This window comes from Phlebotomus papatasi, chromosome 2 (assembly GCF_024763615.1).
Source record: "Phlebotomus papatasi isolate M1 chromosome 2, Ppap_2.1, whole genome shotgun sequence".
Taxonomy (NCBI): Eukaryota; Metazoa; Arthropoda; class Insecta; order Diptera; family Psychodidae; genus Phlebotomus; species Phlebotomus papatasi.
The window spans coordinates 51,624,329-51,644,844 of NC_077223.1; the positions used below are offsets into that span (position 1 = coordinate 51,624,329).

Below are 20,516 nucleotides of genomic sequence, written 5' to 3' on the forward strand. Positions count from 1 at the left end.
AAAGAACTACCTGAAAACTAATCCATTTTTATGCTAAATTGTTTCAAGATTCTCAAATTGCTAGTAAAGGTGATTTATTCATCTCCATTTTCGAGGTGATAAGAAGTTGATTCAACATTGTGCTTTTTCTAAAAATATTTTTCACACGGTAAAAACCATGTTACAAATTGTTCCATGGTCATTTAATAAGATTCTGTGTGGTGAAGAGAAAAAGTCATTTCGAAGAAAAATTCCCACAAAAAAAAACGAGGAAAAAAATTGAGCCACAAATTAAAATGATTGAGATAAAATGTTTTGCAAATTAAATGGAAGTTATGACATTAAATTTCACGTATGATTGCAAATTTCACAGGATAAAATATATTCAAAACTTTTCTACAAACTTTTGTAGCATGAGTTTTAATGCATAGAAAGTGCCTGGAAGTATTTTGCACTCAATGTAAAGCGTCAATTAAAATGAATGCTATATTGTGATGATAATATTCGAAGGTATGGGAATTTATGGACAATCGAATGAATGAAGAAAGTCACCAAGAAAATTTTATTTCTTAGTACAGTGTGACAATAAAGTGGAATCATATATAGATGTGATTCCTTCATAATCACATCTAACATTTGATTAACATTTAAAAAAAGGGGTGGCAAAGCATCCCAGGCTTTGCGAAATGCTCGAATCCGTGACTTAGATTCTATATACCTCAGAAGTACTTTCGCATCATTTACCATTTACCGATTCTCAACCGATTTGAATGGATTCATATATCATTCAAAAGATCCTCCAAAATTGTTGTAAAATTATCGATTTTCGGATAAAAATTAGTTATCGGCTATGAACCGGTTCAGAACCGATTAGAACCGGTTCAGTTTTATAGGAAATTCCGAGACCTTTCCAACGAACCCAAACATGACCCCATTCACTTGATAAATGCGCTTTCTAGTGTCTTTTTAACCTTTGACCTTGAAAAACCGTTATTAGGAATAATTCAATTTCTTTCTAAAAAGATTTACATAAGTCTATCCCATTCTTTCAGACTCAAAATTGATCTGAACTAAATTTGCTGTGGTGTAACGTTCAAAAAGAGAAGAAGAGTGTGAAAGAGTAAGATAGACATATGCAAAATTTGTAAGGAACAAAAGGGATGTGAATTTAAACTTTTTAAAATTTTCCTAATCTAAAAGGTGTGCAGAAGCCATAAAGGTGTGTCGGGGCCATTAAGAGAAAATTTGAAAAAAATGGTATTGAGAAAAACGCATAAGGTTTACTTTTGGTTGCCTTTTCTAAGACCGCTTTGCTTCTTAAACCTTTAAGTTCAACAATTTTAGATATATGTTGTTGTTTTTTTAAAACTTTTTTTAACCCTCTTCTAAACGGGGATTCTCTTTAATTTTAATTTTGTTAAGAATAATCGGGTGACTTTGTCCCCTGCGGGTGACTTTGATACCCTTCTGTTCGTTAGCTTTTCTTTACTTCTAGAACTTAAGGATGGTCTTTACCGATACGATTTACCATAACTAATCGGTGAGAACCGTTGTTACACGTAAAAAATAAAGAAAAAATATGAATAGAAGGGGGCAAAGTCACCCGTAGGGGACAAAATCATCCACACTTACGGTACACGTGATTTATCAGTACACGTTATACTGAACTAGGCTAAAATCGGATAATTCGGAATTTTGAGATTTCCTAACTGTTTCAAATAGGATAAGAGAAAAAAAGTAGATTAAGAAGGAGTACAAGCTTTTGGGGAAATATGGAGCAGTAGTAAATATAAGGTAGTTGTTAACACTGCAATTTTTTACTGCTCGAACTCCACAGAGAGAGCAGTATATATAATCCCTCGATTTTTTCAGCCCCTAAAGTTTCCATTTTCCACCCCTGGGGACCAATTTAAAAAAAAATTGCGTTTCAGACGATGTCTGAAAAATTCAATGCCGTCACGCTATTTGTCCGTTCGTCTGTCGCCAGTTCTAGAGGCCAAACGATAAGAGATAGCAACCCCTACAAAAACCATGTTTTAGAGCTTATCCAGGCGGACATTTCGTCCTTATACGAAAATACCGTTGAATCATTTCTAATAATCCTAATCAATTCTAATTAAATTAGTCCTAATTTTTCAAGGCAGTAAACGTATTTTTGATCCGAATGGTATCATGTCTGGGTTCGTTGCAAAGGTCTTGGAATTTCTGGTAAAACTGAACCGGTCCCAATCGGTTCTAAGCCGGTTTATGCAAATTTAAATAAATTATTCCTGAGGTGTATTTTTAGGGAAATGTTTTGAGGGGCTTATAAGCCGGTTCAAATCGGTTGTGAACCGGTAAACAGTAAATAATGCGAAAGTACTTTTGAAGTATAGCATCTAAATCAGGAGTTCGAGCACTTTTAGCAAAACCTGGAATGCTGTGCTACCCCTTTTTGTACATAATCCTATTACTTGCTTTTATGTAGAACTAGTACAAAAAGTGTAGATTAATCGGATCATATTTATCTATCTATCTACACACCATCCATTTTATTCTAGTTTCTCAATTAGATTTCATTGGGCATAATGTGCTGGATACACCTACGATTTAAGTCGCGAGACGGCTTAACGTAATTATAATTAAAATATTGATTAGATTACATTTCCATCTATTTACCACTAGGCCTTCTCTCGGCTTAAGTCGTAAGTCTGTCTAGGGCATGGAAATTAAACTAAACCATATTACTACTGCCCCAGTTACCCTTACGTTCTGGAGTACTTCTTCGTGTTTTTTTTTTCTATTTTCAAGTCAATATAAAACACTGAGAAAATATAAAAAAAAAATCAAATAAGAAAAATTATTCCAATTGCCTTATTTTTTTTTTTTTTTTTTTTTTTTTTTTATATAGGGGTCCATCTGGAAGATGATTGCCCCGAATTGCCTTATTGTACTGTACTAATAAATCTATTTATGAATATCAATGAACTCTCATTATCAGTCGCCAGTTTTTACTAAAACACCGCAAAATTCAAATACCTTTATGGTTACAAAAGTTTCTCGTAACCTGACGGCGTTATCACACTTGCACATTAAAATTTTAATATGATTCACATTAATTGTCGCTGGTGAGAGTCCAAATGTGTAATTTGTGTGTTTGAATCATTTTATATTCAAAATTTGATCTATTTGTTGATAAAAAGGTAGACTTGGCGCGCAAAATTTGATATAAATTGATTTATAGCATTAATGCGAAAAATTAATGCGATTTTCTCTTTAATTTTTTAATGTGAAAAATATAATATTTATGCTTTAGGTAAATTTAAACTTATTTTTGCAGGCCAAGTCCACTTCTTTATCAATAAATAGAAAACCCCCAACAATTAAGTGACTCAAAGACACAAATAACATATTTGGACGCTCACAAGCGACAATTAATGTGAATCACATTAAAATTTTAATGTGCAAGTGTGATAACGCCGTAAAGGGGACTTGCACCCGAGACTTGCATGATAGAGTTCGCGTTCGCACTGTCATTTTTATGTGTCCAAGTCACTTTAAAAAGATTATGTCCAACTAATTTCTTGTCTTTTTTTTATTCGATCAAGTAAATAAAGATGTTTAAATATTTCAAATTTTAATTTTTAATTTTAATTTTAAATTTAAAATAAAATATTTAAAAAAATTAAAGATAGAGGGAAATTTAAGCTTGAATTCCAAGAAACCTTATTGTCTCTCTGTGTGAAATAAGACACATTTTTTTTCAATTATCTCACAGAAAACAAATCTAAAACATAAATTTCCCCATTAAGTATTTCATTCACTATTAAAATCTCTCTCATAAATTCTCATCATTTTTTACATTATGACGCTAAGCATTTTTCGCATGTTCATCAAAAGACAGAGACCTTGCTGGATGGTTGCACCATGATCTTCTTGCATACATTAAATTTTCCTCGATTTCGTTCTGAGAAACAAAGTATTGTACAAATAAAACGTGATCTCAGGTGCAACACAGTAAAAGCCATCATCGACTAAATTATCCAATTTCACACGTGATCCTCGCAATTTGAGAACTCAACAAATTGGAGGGAAAAACTAGAGAATTTCCACGGGTCACTTTTCAATGGGTTTAGCAGTTTTTTTTTAATGAAATATTCCCGCAATTTTTGTGCCGGATGACCAAATAAATTGTACATTCTCTCTGTGGGTGAGATTCTGTTATTCAGATTCACAATCATCTTAAGAGTTATTCTGAAATCACTGAATATTCATGAAATCTTTCGATACTGTTGAAATCCAGATGGGACTTCTCATTTATTATGAATTATCAACATAAATTTACCATTTAGATTTTACTATAGTCGCTTCTTATAACTCTTCTTTGTCCCAGTTAAGTTTACGGATTTTTTGTCACGTTTCCGTTTTCCTTTTAGCTGATAGTTGTAAAATTTTGGCTTATCATTTTTATCAAACAACTTATCAAAACATAATTAAAATACAATCAATGAATTTATATGGAAAGCATCAAATTTCTTAAAGATAACCCGAAGGTCAATTGTGTAAACTGTCCACAAAAACACAACAAACATTTACTACCAATTTTTGATTGATGATAAACAATCTTTATTCTTCTCTTTCAAGTTCCAATTTTGGAAATATTGTCAATACGATTTATACGACATTCAATGATCTTGACCAATTTTGGGGATGTTGCAAAAAGTGGTTCACATTGCAAGATTATGAAGTATTAATTTTGCTTTCATTTCCACTTTTCTTTTCATAAAGTGACACAAGATTTATGCGGTTGCGGTTTTTTAATAAAAAGTGCTATGTGTAATATCACGAAAACGCTATTGTTACTTTTAAATGATCTTAAATTGCTTTTAATTTCTGTCGATACGGAAAAAATCAATTATAACTCTCTCATGAGGTGATCATCTCGTTGTGTAAGTGAAAATGATCTCAAAATAATCATCTCGATCAGTACCAAATTGTTGCACTTTATAATCATTGCGAATTTATCACAAAATCTCTCGACGAAAGTTTCGAGGAAGTTTTTTTTTTAGTTTTTACTCTCCATAAGCATAAATTTGCAAAACAGATTTAAAAAAAAATGCATGATTATAGCTTCCCGTTGAGTTTGGCAGTGTTAAAACATTTAAATTTGTTTTTTTTTTAAATGAATAAAGTTAGGTTTACAGAGAAATTAATAATTATTATAATTTGTCAGACAGTTTGTCTCGCTTTTTCTTATTTAGGCGAAGCTTTTTTTTTTGGAAAATAAGGTTAAGTTTGGTTTAACTGACAAACTCGAAAAATAAGGTCAAATTTGGTGGAACATTTAAAATACCCCCATTCTTTTAATTAATTTTTTTAATTATATTACTAATATGGCTAATTTAAAGATAAACGAGTTTTTTTACTTTTAACCACTATCTAATTTTTGAAAATTTACACTCAGTCTCAAGATTATGCACATTTTCGGGACCGAAAAAACGCGCGAAATGATCGAGAAAATTTGCCTACTCGCAGGGGCTTTTTTTAATAAATCGAACGAAAAGATTCAATATTTAAAATAAATTCATCAACAAACAGAATTCTTTGACCAGAGTTCTTCAATAAATTGTTAGAATATTTAAAATTTTTACAAATAAGCACAGTGTTTTCAAATTTCCCGTGTCATAAAATAGTATACATTCAGGCGTATTTCAAAAATTATTTCATAAATTGACTCCCAAAAGTAGGCAAACTTGCATAATTGTATGTGCATAATTCCGTCAGGTGCATGATCCCAAAGTGCTTAATGCCGGACTGAGCCGGGACTTCGGAATAGGTTTTTCTTTCTCCTATCCTTAAATGGGACTGGATCTTACTATAATATAATTTAGCTCAACAAAGCAATTGTGAAGATAAATAAAAAAAAAAACCATATTTTTAAGGATATCCGGATTTGAAGGTTGCTCCCTTCCCCTTACTCTAGAAAACTCTAGAGTACTTACTCTAGAAAAAAACCGTTTTTTTTCTCGGATTTGAATTAGTCATCAAATAAAATTTTTCTTTGCTTCTTATAACGTGTGTAAAATATGTACTATGGAAAAAGTCTTGTTAAAAGAAACAAATGGATCTTATTTCAATTTTGTCAAAAGGATTTTGTTTATCGATTTGACAAAACTTTTTTCAAATTTTATATGGAAAACATACTTTAGGCAAACTTTAAAAAAGATTCAGTTGTCCAATGATTTAAGAAAACTTATCCATATTTTGTATTTAAAAACATCCATTTGACAAACTTGTCCTGTTAATTTGGCAAAACTTTTTTTTTCATAGTATGAATCAGTTTCAATATTTCAACAGTTTCAATGTTTACTCTGAATAAATGTAGTGGTTTACCTAATTTTTTCTAAAGGCCTCTACACATTGGGTACTCTCTATACACATTTCGTCAAAAATTGCTTTTTTGACAGAATTTTGACGCTTCCAGCTTCAGCGATGCGTAGACGATTTCCTTCAATAAAGCTTTTTGACGAAAATTTGCTTTCAACGTGTAGGTGCCTTAATGACCTCTATACACTAGAGAGATTTATGTCCATATTGAAGCAAATTCCATAGCTTGTAGAAGCCATAAAGGCCTTAACACATTAGATGCAATTTTCGTCAAAAATCGCATTTTTGACAGAATTTTGACGTTTCCACCTAAAGCACTGTACACAGAAAAAAATATTTTGTAAAATTGTTCGTAGATGTTTGTGAATTCCTATTGAGGACTTACGAAATGCTTGTGAATCGTATAACCCTCAAATAAGTTCGTAAATTTTTGTAAAAAATGACAAAATTTTACGAATATTCTTTGTGTTTTTACGAAATTTACGAACAAATGTTTGTAAAATTATAAAAAAAAATGCTCGTCAAGTGATCACGAAAGATTTTTGTGAAAAGAATACAAACTTTTACGAACTTGTTTGTGATTTATACGATTTACGAGCATTTCTTAAGTCTCCAATAGGAATTCACAAACATTATGTACAATTTTACAAAATATTTTTTTCTGTGTTGGTAATTTTATACAAAAATATACAAAATAATCTGGATTTTATGGTACATTTGTTAAAAGAATATGTACTACATGAACTAATATGCAAACTATCTAAAGTTGGTTCTTTCAATTGAGTTTTGGCTATCTAAAAATTTGAAGCCTAACTTCTAAATTTAGATATCGATTTATTAAACTCCAATACTCTAATTTTTATTTTAGAGAGCTTTGTAACGAATCCAAATTGTGTGAATCGGTTCAAAAATTCTTTTTAGCTTTTAAGCGTTTGCCGACATCTAAAACATCCTAATATCGTCGGTTGCATCAATCGTTGTCGTATCCGCGTTTGGTGCAAGCTACAATAAAAACGTCGCCTCTTGCGTGAAATGCTGACACAAAAGAATCACAGATCGCGTTTTCTAAATGTCCCAAAAAACATGATTTTTTTATGAAAAAATGAAGGCCATTGTTATGATCCTTCAATTGACTTATAGAGGGGCCCTCTAAAAACCCCAAATATTATTTATAACAGCTAAAGCTCTTAAACTTAAAGCTCTAGTGACAATCAAACAGATAGAAATAGATATCTGTACTTCTGCATAACGTGATTTTTCATAAGTTCTGTGCTAGGCCGGATATAAAAAATGGATTTTTTTTATGTTTAAAGGGTATAATGTAAAAGTTTCAAAAGATCTTTTATAGAAACTAGTCCTCTTCTGTAATTAATGCAAATCTTCTTATGCAGATTTATCTTTAATGAAAAATAAATTTCATTCTCAACACAAAAAAAAATTCCATAGAATTTTATTGCACGTGACAATAAAAAACCTTGACTATATTTACAAAGATTTGACTTAGAAAATTCCTCAAGTAGTACCTTTGATAAGAAAGTGCCTCAAGTGATTTACGATGAGTTGCTATTAAAATCTCATATTTCACTATAAGATCAATGTCAACGTTCACTTGCTCAATTGTCGACAATTTTGTGTAGACAATTGTGTAAAAAATTCTGCATTGCGCCTGAAAGTAGTGAAATAATGATGAGAAAGTGATCGTGTTAGCGCGGGAAAATGTCCAAAAATTGAGAATAGCGATTAAGAGAGGACTTTTACATGAACTCGTGTGAAGGTATGAGGATAACTTTTGGTGATAATCTACCCTTTCGAATGACGATCGGCACGGGTATTACGTGCGTGATCGGCGTGGTGGGAAGTGCTCTGCTTCTTGTCCAGGGAGCCAGATATTTCAGGTAAGTGAGACATATCAGACTGTCTCCCTTTTGAGTAAATGAACTCTGTGTTTCTGATTTTTCGACCGGAACCGCCGGAAATATTCGCCATTGAACTCTTTTTTCACGCTTTACTTTTCCCGCTCTCCTGAACACCTCCACCGGCCGGTCATGGACAGTTCAGTGTGGACATTCAAGAGTTAAACACTTGCATTTTACAAATTATTGGGCATATTACTGAGATTTTTTTTTCGATGGATCGTGATCGTAGTGGGACGCATTTAAAGATCAGGTTACCTTTCACCCTTTCTCTTATCTTCACAAATGTTGTCCAAATAAACATGATCATAATTTTAATCAACAGTGAAAGTGATCTCTATCTCAAAGATCACCAAATCCAATCACTTTAGTCTAAATTCAGGAATTTTCTTCAACAAGATTGTAATCGCGTGTTAAGTGCATTTATGACTACAGCGTCTTCTTCACATGCAATTTTTGCGTTTCTTCGTATATTTGACTTATAAAGTGCGAAGTGGAAGCAATTTGATAGTAATTGGAGCTATCACGAGTGTTCCCATGAGACCCAGAAATAGTTCAGTGAACAAGACTTGGATGAATCAATTGTGATCTCATCTTCAATTGACGAGATTCACACTCAATTGGATGATCTCGCGTCGTATAGTTTTTCCCACCAAAAGAAAAAAAACACACATACTGTCTCGTGTTAACTATTCAATGGCTCAAATAAAATCGATGGCTAAACCGCAGGTTTCCACTCAAAGTTACATCAACTGGATTGCATAATTTCTCCCCGGCGAAATTTTATTTCTTTTATGCTGCACCTCGGACTGGTTTGCCGAAGCAATCGCTTGACACACTGCCGGACCTCTCTCTCACTTCAATTGAGGGGGTCCTCCTTCACTTGGATCGCGTTGTGCAATTCCTCAATGGTACAGAGTTGTTGATTGCTTTGGCGTGTCTTTATAGTTAAATTAATCCCTAACTAACACCAGGTGCTAAATGGATATTATTGTGTTTCTGTCGTAACAGAGTCTCAATTAAAGTTTAGGTGAGAATTAGTGGCCGGTTTTGAGTATAATATGGCTCTTTTTTTTGGTCACTGAAGTTTAATTTATTGTGGCTTTTAAATAAATTCCAGTAGGTTTCCATTAACAATAAAATAAGTATATAAGGAACTAGTAAACTATGATTAATTTAGAAATATAATGACCAGCGCACAATAACTTTTGTTTTGCAAACATGTTTTCAAAATTTCTATGAGAGTGAGCGAAATAACTAGATCTAGATCTCACTCACTCTCATTGAAATGTGAAAAACATGTTTACTAAACAAAAGTTATTCTGCGTTGGGCATAAATATAAAAAATATATGAAAAATACAAATAGAACAGGGGCCCATCAAGCCTAATAAAAAGTGAAGATATTTTTCACTTTTCCTTGTTAAAATTTTGCATATTTTGCACCGCAACTTAAACAAATTTGCTCGTAGTTCTTGTATTATTTCGGTGAACATTGTGAAAAATGTATTTTTAGATAGCTTTTAGTGCACGATTTCGAAATATATCAAACTGATAAGTCAATTCTCTTTAGGAAAAAACTTGCCAATAGTCTTCAGTGCCTCTATGCAAAAACGTATGGAAAAATGAAATATCAATAGGCCCCTGAATAGAAGAAATATTGAAATATAAAAAAAACATTTCGCTCTTGGAAATTACAAGGGGCCAACTAATTTTCGGCCATTTTTCTGGAAACAGCATGAAAGATTCAACTTTGTGTAAATAAGTATCTCAATTTAATGACTGAATAAAAACAATTTATTTCCTTTCTATTTGTATGAGCACTAATATAAACATCGAAACTTTTATATTTTTACCTTTCAAAATATGTTTTTTAATAAGTTAGCTCCTTATCGTTCTAAATGATGTACAAATTTTGCAAGGGATCAACTTGCTTGAGTTACTCCCCTGTTTCACAAAAATTTGAACGATGAATATATTCACAGCGAACAGACTAAGCTTTTCTACATGGTCATTGCTTTTTTACGCCTTCATTGCTTTTTTACACGTGGAAAAGATATTCAAAAATATTGTCTCATAAGGCGTAAAAGATATCAAAGTGCAATGGTTTGGTGCCGCAATTTTTTGATTATTTTTTCCATATGTAAAAAAGCAATAACCATGTAGAAAAGCCCAGTCTGTTCGGTGTGATTTTGTGTCCCTTTACTTCAAACAAAATTATGCAAGTAATCAAAAAGATTAAAATTTTGAAAATCTTTTCTAATAACGACATTTAATGACTTCTGAAAATTTATTAAATTGTCTTTCTAAGTGGATTAGAATCTCAAAATCGCAAAAAAGTGAGTTGACCCCTTGTAATTTCCAAGGAGCGATTTTTTTATAACTGATCTTTCTAATTTCCAAAAATAATTCCACAAGTTGGAGTTCAAAATTGTTTGTTTGAGATATGAAAAAAGTTTCTTACAGCGCTTACAGCATTTGGTAAATTTGGTTTCGCCTAGAGCAACAATTTTTCATTTTAAAGTTGATTCTTTTATTATTGTTACTATACGAAAAGTCCAGTAAGGGTACTATTATTTAACCCTTTTAAAGACCAGTGGATTACCTGAGTTCCAAAGAACCATCTAAAAGCGTGGGGATTTTAATTCGAAATACCCTTTTCGAAATATCTTTTTCGAAATGAAATCCCCCGATTGAGCTTTAGCATGGTGTAATTTTTGAAAACTCTGTTTAAGTACGAATTACGAATACTACATTGAAGCTTTTTCAGAGTTAAATTTTTTTGTTTCTTATTAAATGTTCTTTTTCGATTTATGCCCAGCGCACAATAACTTTTAATTATAAACATGTTTTCAAAATTTCCTATAAGAGTGAGCGAGATGACTAGGTGTAGACCTCACTCATTCTCATTGAAATGTCAAAAATATGTTTACAAAACAAAAGCTATTGTGCGCCAGGCATTATTCACAGAAAATTGAATAATAGTGTTTGGTGTTGCACTGAATTAAAATTTCCTAATCTTCCTCGAATGTTTATTAAAAGTGTATGATACAGCAGCTTTTCCCGCTTACTACTACCATGGTGTCTAAAAACAAAGAAATTTCAACTAATGCCTATAAGGGGAAGTGGGGCACATTTGAAAATGGGGCACCTCTGAAATTGAAATTTTTCACTTAATATTTAAGTGGAACTGAGCCATATCATAATGTAATTTAGGTCCTCAATCTTTTTGTGCAGCTAAATAAGGCTCAATTTTATTTAAAAATAGGTGAAAAATCCCAATTTCAAAGGTGCCCCACTGGAAGGGTGCCCCACTTCCCCCGACACATTAGGAAAATTTATGTCCATATTGAAGGAAATTGCTCACGGATTTGTAAGGAAAACGGTCAAATATGGACATAAATTTCTCTAGTGTGTATAGGGTATAAGAGAGCTACAATATTAACATAGCACATTTCCTATTTAGGCAATTATAGGCCTCAATTCTGAGACCAAAATCAAGATCAAAATTTCAAGCTGTCAAATATTTCCAAAATCAAGATTTCGTATTATGACGCAAAGTATTTATGGAACTTAAAATGTCTCAGCTAAGGAACCAAGATTTCAAGATTTTCCACACTTAAGGAAACGTCAGTTCTGGCAAATATCTTAATTTCTCTGTTGAATTTGTTGAAATTTCGTCATATAAATTAGGAAAATTAATTATAAGACGTATTAAAGAATAAATGAGACGCCATAAACGGGAATATAGGAAGTGCAAATCAAACTTGTGACTTATGATATACCTGTGATATTGCTAATCTTTATATCCACACGGTTTGTGTCTTGGATTTCAAGATTCCAAGACATTTGACTAATTTGACATATTGACCTTGCATTTTTGATTTCAGAATACAAAAATTTTGAAATTTTCTTGATCTTAATCTTTATATAGGTCTCAGAATTGAGGCCATAGTCTTTTTTTTATTTCAATTTATCTAAAATGACATGCGACTGTAGGGGAAAGTGCTCTCCCTTCGAACGTTCAAGCCTTCGAATAATGTGAATTTTCTTTTGTTTTTCCTAAGATACTTACACATTTCTATTACATATTAGTTAGCTTATCATCAATTATTGATAATTACAAGATAATTATATGTAAGTCTCTTACATATAAAATAATTCTTAAAATAAAATATTCACATAATTCGAAAGCATGAACGTTCGAAGGGAGAGTACTTCCCCTACTTTGAAATGTTTTGTAATAAAACAGAAAGACTTCTAGACTTTTTATTATAGCCGGGGCACACTTGGAGAGATTATAAAAGAAAGTGGAGAATATTTGTCTTCGCTATAGGAGATTTTAAAGTCACCAGTGTATAGCATAGTGGGGTGCATTTCGAAATTCCCCTGTGGGAGCATCTAAACGGGGGGATTTTATTTCGAAACCGCCATTTTGACACAAAAGTCCCCCACTGAGCTTTAGACCAGTGCATTTTTGCCTATCTTTTGGCGCTTAAAAATCTCCCTCTTTGTAAGCTCCATTGGCTAATGTTCGAATATTTTGACATTTCAAGCGATTTCAAATCATTGTTTTTTGTTTTTAAGAGATGTTTTTCTCGTGATCTATTTTCAAATTATCAAAAGTCGAAAAGCAGGTGAAATAGGGACACGGTACGGTATCGATCTCTCTTCTGAATGTATCGTTTAATCTTCTTAATATGGTCGAATTGTTAAATAGACATCCTTAAATAGAAATAAAGAAATAGTTAAATAGAATAAAGTTGATTTATAGAAAAAAAAACTTTGGATATTTTCTTAATTTAGCAACAATATTGTCATAAAATACTGCGATAGGACGGTTTTGATATAGAGGATGTGTGTCCCATCTCCTCTTCCTTATAAAGTGTTCGTCACCAGGCATAAATATTAACTTTACCACTCTTTAACAAATTTTTGATTGTAAAACACTGTGTGATTGACATTGGAAACTTTTCGAAATAAAATAGAAAGTCTTCCAGACTATCTATTTTAGTTAGAGCACACTTGGAGAATTTACAACAGACGGTGGAGAAAATTTATCTCAGGAATGAACCACTAGGGGATATTTCTCGAGACTCACCGGTGCATAGCACAGTGGGGTGCATTTAGAAATTCACCTATATGTAAGAAGTCAAAAACAAAAACAATTTTTTGACTTACAAAAAGTTATTTTGACCTAAATATTCAGATTTTTTTGAGTTAGTGCTGAGCTGACCGATTGGTTCCGAAAGTGTTGACTTCTTTTTGTTTTTTTGAAGCCGTCTTCTAGTAAATTAGCATCCTTCTATATTAGTGTGTCCCTTCCGTAGTATTCTTCTAAGCTTGCATTAGATTTTTAAATTTTCTATTCATTTAAACTTTAAATTGTCTGATACGGAAAATTATAACATTCAGTAAATGTAGTAAAAAGTAAGCTTCAATTTATCTAGCTAACTTCCAACTCTATCTCTTCACCAATTGCCACCTTTTACATACGTCCAGCTGGCAAGGCAGCCAGCGAGGTAATTGTGGCCAAAAGAGGTGGATTGTATGCAAAATGGATCATTTGGGCCAAAAGTAAGCTCCACATTCTTATCACCAGTTAATTGACAATTCGATCCTCCTGGTGGCAATCGGTCTTTCATGAGGCTTATACCGTGGTGGGGAAGCACTGTACAGCTCGGTTCGTTGACCAAGAACTTTTACTTTCAGTTGCTCCGCGGTAGTGCACGCGAATAGATCACTCTGTGACACATTTGTGGTTTGGGGATCATCTCAAACTTGTGGGTTTTGCAAAGCAATTTGTCTGGATAGCTTTAGCCATCAAATTGTTTGCATAATTTATGAAAGAGTATAAAAACGTCTGTTAGTTTTAGCAAGTCATCAGGTGGATTTTTTCTAAATGAAAATCACTTGAAAAACATGAGATTTTCAAGTGAATTTGCGTATGATGCGATGTCTAAACTAAGTTCTTAGCTAAGCCAATTGATCAGTTTGTGTTAGATAGTGATTGTGCTGTGATGAAAAAATGTGGTCAATTCTTGGAATTCTTGGACTCACCACAATAACAGCCACCCTTGAACCTCCAATAGGAACAAATATCGCCAATTCAGGGACTCAATCAAATTTAGCTGTGTTTATGGTGCTTTTCATGCTTTGTGCAATGGAAGTGGTACTTATTAAAATTGTTGCAGCTACATCTTCAGCAACTGACGAATCCATCGACTTCCATGAAGAAGATCGTCTGAATAATAATCATTTTCCCGCCCAAACTCAGTGATAAAGACAATAGAGACGAGTTGGGAGCATTTTCTGTGATAATGGTGACTTTGACGAGAATAAAATCGAATGGTGACTATTTGATACTTCCTTCGGCATTTCTAAGGATTCTAAGACTCCGGTTAGATATCCCTCTTCCTTCTTTGTCCTGTACATTTTCTCTCTTCTAAGTGCTACAATATTTCCAATGAGAAATCATTGATTTTATCGACTATTATAGTAAAAGAAATCATTGTACCCTTCAATTGTATCAATTTTGACTATAGACGCTGCATTAGAGAATGTTAAGACGTAGAAAAAACCTCCAAGTGTTACGAAACAATAAAACATTTCTGTACTCCAGTGACATTTATAAATTTATATATAAAAGAAACTAACTTGTGAAATATTCACTATATTGCAAAACTCTTAACAAAATGATAAAATGCAAAGGGAAGCAAAGGAAAAATTCAAACAATCAAAGAAATAAAAATTAATTAGGCTTAAAATTAAAGTCACTTGACTAGCTTTAAAGTTAAATTTCACTTGCAAATATCTTTCGCGCCGCATTCTAAATTTGAGTATAATTTCGGATTATCTTTAATCTTTTCTTTCTTTCTTGTGTCATGTCTTTGGCAGCCAAGTGAGTCAGAGGCGAAATTTACGAAAGAAACGTGCTTCAGATGCAAATCAAGAGACTTCAACACGCTCTTCATCCTGCTACCTCTGCAATATCCGTGTGGCCCTTGAGGACATAACAACTTTTGCCGTTTGCAGAGGATGCGACAGAACAGTTTGCAGAGGGAAAAGATGTTCGGATTGGGATAGAGGAACTGGATACTGGGAATGTGTATCTTGCATCCGAAATAGAGACAGTCAAATAAGGGCTGGCGAATGGATACTTGATCAACTCAATCAACGATTTAAGAGTCCACAAAGTGACACCTCTAGGGATGATTTATCTTTTAAAGATGCCGAAACACGTAAGAAATTTCTTCTTACTATTTAAGAGGAATACCAAATTATCAAGTTTTTACTCTTGCAGAATCCGATGGAAGTTTTCTGGGATCAGCGCATTCGATTTCGCTGGAGCAGAAGGAAAAAGTTCGAGAGTTCCTTGAAGAAGTTATAGCTTCAATGATAGGAGGATCGCTGGATAGTGTTCCAGTCAATCAAATATACAAGCATCCAAGTTGTAAGTACACTTCTTTAAAAAAAAAAAAACTAAACCCCAAATCTTGTCGATTATTGAGCAAAAAAAAACAAAAATAAAGTAATTAAACGTAAATGTGGCAGAAATTTATTTCAAAAATAAAAAAAAGTTTTTTGCTCAACAACTCAAGATTATTTGGACTATAAATCAGGTTTAGAAATGACTAAAAAAAACATATATATACAGTCCTTGACCAAAACTTTACAAGCAATTTCAAGATCTTGGCGTGATACTAATAATTTATAATTTATAATTTAACAACCGTAAAAAATCAATGTAAATAATTTCGGCTAAAATCAAGACTAAAATAACTAAATCAACATGACTAAAATCTATACAGAAATAAATTTAACGGTTTTAGTGTTGTAATTCTTCTTAACTTTAAAACACTATCTAATAAGTTAAAATAATTTTGGAATTTTTCATTTATTACGAATGATAAAAATATGTTAAAGTATTAATCAGAAATTTAAATATAAAATAAAATCAAGGGAGCAAAAAATTTTCTATCAAGTTTATGAGACGAATTTATAATTGAATAAGCATTTTGGTCAATAAATTAGCAGTTTGGGTCGTAAAAGAAAACAAGTTTGATAAATGATTCAAAAATTTAATTTTGATCAGTAAAAAGTTCCATTTTAACTCGTAAAAAATTTAAAGTGGTTCGAAATCCCTAAACCAAAACCGATTATGTTAAGTTGATTTAAACTTCTTAATCTTCTCTTTTACAAGAATATTTGCATCTTTTTATGCATTTAAAATTTATGATTTTCATTTTATTGGTATATTGATCATCATTCATTTTTAATCAATAATCTGCTGAAGACATTTGTAATTATTACAAGGGAATAAAAGTGCGTAACTGATTATTAAAATCCTTTCTCTTATGGATTTCATCAATAAATTCAAAATTGGTATTCAGAATATTAAATTCTAGCACTTTTTAAACTCTTTACCAAAAACTTATTACTATATTTTACTATTTTTCTTTTAATTTCTAAATTCTGATATTTTTCGGTATTCGTCTTAATATTTAAAAAAAGAAAATAACAAAAGCAAATGTTAAATGTTTAAAGTAAATGTTTTTATATAAAAATATTTCCATTAAAGTTATTCAAAAACTTTAAAAGTTTTACATAGATTTACCCTTTACAAGTATATTGTATGGGATTCGTTGCAATCTAGGAATTATTTGGGAAATGAGTAAAGAAAAACAAAGAATAATATTTGAGAAACAATTTTAGTTTTTTACATACGAAAAATATGTTTTTCTTTGATAAATTGTATTTTTTTTTAATCAATTGAATGTTTTTAATCAATATTGCCATTTTTACACACAATCTAAATATTTATTTGAAATTATAAAGTAGTTAACCCTTTAAGGACAATTGGAACACCGGTATCCCATAAACAAAATAATTTTTCCTGACTATAAAGTTACTTTTTCTAATGTTTGTACGTAATTGCATATTAGAAGGTTGAAGGAATCTAAGATATTTTTTGCAAATCTCCAGTCATTTGCTATATAGTAAATATTTAAGCTCAAAAATGACGAATTTTTAAATTCTCATAATGAAAATTAATTTAAATTATTTTTTATACTTCCATTTTTTTTTAATCAAAACCGTTTTGGGAAAAGAAACTACAATACACAAACATAATATTTTTCATTAGATTAAAACTTATCATTCATTGGTATTTGCAGAAAAATTACTTAAATTTTTAGGCTTTTTTTTGTCTCTATCGCTCATAGAGGTAAAAAATACACCGAATACAGACTCTGTTGGATTTTATAAGGCTAAATGTAAGACTTTTTACTGATTTTGTTTATCGGTTTCATTTTTATTACTCATTTTCTTTCCGTGAAAACTGTCTGGTCGTTAAAGGGTTAAATTATTGATGTAACTCTATTTTAAATCTCATATTTTCTTCAAAAATAGGTTTAGATCCGTTTAGATAACTCTTTCATTAGGCTAAATTTAAGTTCGTATTATTGAATTGAAAATTTAAGGATTTAGGGGGAGTCTTTCAGGCAGGTTTTGTACATAATCTGGCTTCAAACAGTTCATATTTTTTCCATATTCCTATAATGAATCTGAACTATATTTTTCAGGAAATGTATGACTAGCCTAGAAATTACTATATTGCCATAAATAGGTCAGATTCATTAAAAAAAAGCCACTGATAAGTTTAATTGGGCTTATGGTAGGTGTGATTCTTTCATTGCAAATTCGGATTGGGGGCAAATTCGAAGTCCAGATGAGCTGAGATTCATTACAGGCAAACTCGAAATGCGTGCAACTCGACTTTTGCAAAACATAAAGGGGCGTGAACTCAAATCACTATTGTATATGTACATAGAAAAAAATCTTAAAATTATTCATACATATCTGTGAATTTCTACTGGGGACTTACGAAAGGCTCGTAAATCGTACAATCCACAAACAAGTTCGTAAAAATTGGCACTTTTTTACAAACATTGTTTGTAACATAATCACATGAGCATTTTTTGTTGTTTTATACATTTTTGTTTATCTGGAAAAGATTTACGAACAAATGACAAAATTTTACGGATATTTTTTATGAGTTTACGAACATTTACGAACAATGGTTTGTAAAAGAATAAGAATTTCTCGTCAAGTTACCATATTACGAACAATTTTTGTGAAAAAGTATGAACTTTTACGAACTTGTTTGTGGGTTATACGATTTACGAGCATTTCGTAAGTCCTCAATAGGAATTCACAAACATTTACGAACAAGTTTGCAAAATATTTTTTTTTCTGTATATAGAAATTATACTTAGGAAGTCTACTAGTAACGTTCAGTCATTAAAGACAAGACAAATTCATCACACATTTAATAACACCCAGAATAAATTGATTTTTTTTTAATTACCACGTTATTTGAGAATTTTAACATCGTATCCCTGGTGCAACAACCTTAACTAAATTGTGAGTGATGAAAAAATTAATCTTCTCAGTAAAACCTAAATCTCATTTTTACTGCTGATTTGTTTGTTTTGCTGACAAATGACTTACTGATCCTTAAAATGTCAAGAGTAGAAAATGCATCCCCTCCCTCCCGTAGCAGTTTTTTCTTAAATATTTTTCCCGTACTAATGATAATTAAAATCTTTATAATTTGTAATGTCGTTACCGCGAATTTCACCCACAATTCACCTGTATCTCACATTTAACCTACATTTAGGCGTAATATTTTCATTTGAAGATATCCAGATTTTCGTGAGATATCACAGAGAATTGAGCGGGAGATTACTCAAGTTGGAAAATGCCATTCAGCGATCTGTCTCAAAGAATGGTAAGTGAAAAGTGTGTGTGGAAATTGCCCATTAAATTTGCCTTAATATCTTTGCATCACACACAAAAGCACAATTTCTGATCATTTTTGTGCACCAATCTTTCTCACTCTCCTAAGCACGATTTTCTGCTTTGTATTTCTTCTTAGCCGAAGACGCGCTATTATTTAATTGTGTTTCCACCTGAATTGCGCACATCGCGACGTCTGCGCGGCATTGCACAATCACTGGAGATCATTTAGGAAAATCTCCTTTTAATTGCTTCTTGTGCGAAAGTGTGATATCGACAAGCTAAGTTTAGCATTCATTGACTGCCAACAAATACAAATAATTGTACAAAATACAACCTATGTCACAATTAATTGATCAAGTGGCTAAAGATTAGCGTCAGTTACTCTCTCAAGGTTGGAAGGTGAACATAAAAAAGAGTCACTGCCAATCGTACAAACTTCTTACCACATGTCTCGCCAAAATCTGGACAAAAAGAAGACTCTTCCTTTTTGTAATGTGGTGTTTTCTTAAATTTCTTGCTTTGACTTTTTTGGTGGTCGATATGATTGATTTCAGACAGTAAAGTGTTTAATGGCGATAAAAGGTTTCTCTTTGAACGTATTCGACACGTAATTGGTTAGAAAGAATACTATCTAGGAATTCCTTATCATTATTATCGCAATATAAGTTTAAAATAATTCAAATATTTGAAAAACTTCCCACTGAAATGCAACGCTCAAGTAGAATTTTATTGAGACATCATTTCCTTTCAAGATTACTGTGAAAATACAGAAATCCTATTATCAAAGAGAGACTGAGAATAAAAAAAAACATTCATTAAACATAGCTTTTGCTTTGGATATCAAAAAAAGTGGTATATACTTATCTTTAAGGTCGCACAAGGTGTTCTTTAGAGTGTTCATAAAGTATATAGTAAAGTAAGTCATAAAAGTTTGTTATTAAAGTTTTCAGAATAAATCAGGTAAAAGCTTTTCAATGGATTCAATATATCAACTTCTGCATGTGAAGATTGCGAAAAGCACAGTGCATAAAATGTGCTGTTCAGAACTTTATTTAGGTGACAATCTTAATGTTTACGAAAGAAAGCTTAATATTCATGAACAGGTTATTTCTTCAACTTTATCTGGATATATTGTGTAACATAACATAAAACTTTTTTAAGACAAGTAAAACAATATTTTACTCAGTTGAGATCCATTAAATAACATTTATAATCAAGAAAAGAAAATTGTAAATTGGCACCAAAATAATTTGGTCGATTTGGTCAATGTAGTAGGGGAAAGTACCCATACTTCGTAAGGTCACAGTCCCAAGCTTCGTAATCCTATGTAGAGATTCTTTTAAATTATCGGCTAAACAACTTGACCAAATGAAAAAATTGATGAAATTCTCTCCACGATAAATATGAATTCACTATTCTTTGAAATTTTTCCAAGTTCAATTTGGAAGAATTTTGTA

The 20,516-nt window shown here is 31.8% G+C and overlaps 1 protein-coding gene across 4 annotated transcripts in view; it reads left to right on the forward strand.

Annotated features, from left to right (window-relative positions):
- LOC129801445 (titin-like) overlaps positions 1–20,516 on the forward strand; it is a 74,149-nt gene that overhangs the window by 25,911 nt on the left and 27,722 nt on the right. The window contains exons 1-4 of one of the 4 annotated variants that reach the window (XM_055846503.1): positions 7,969–8,240; positions 15,154–15,497; positions 15,560–15,709; positions 18,959–19,048. In XM_055846503.1, the coding sequence (XP_055702478.1) occupies positions 8,104–8,240; positions 15,154–15,497; positions 15,560–15,709; positions 18,959–19,048 (721 nt within the window). In that variant the 5' untranslated portion in view covers positions 7,969–8,103. Of the gene's footprint in view, positions 1–7,936; positions 8,241–15,153; positions 15,498–15,559; positions 15,710–18,958; positions 19,049–20,516 lie in introns of those variants that run through there. The other 3 variants (XM_055846502.1, XM_055846505.1, XM_055846504.1) reach the window with 3 other exon arrangements.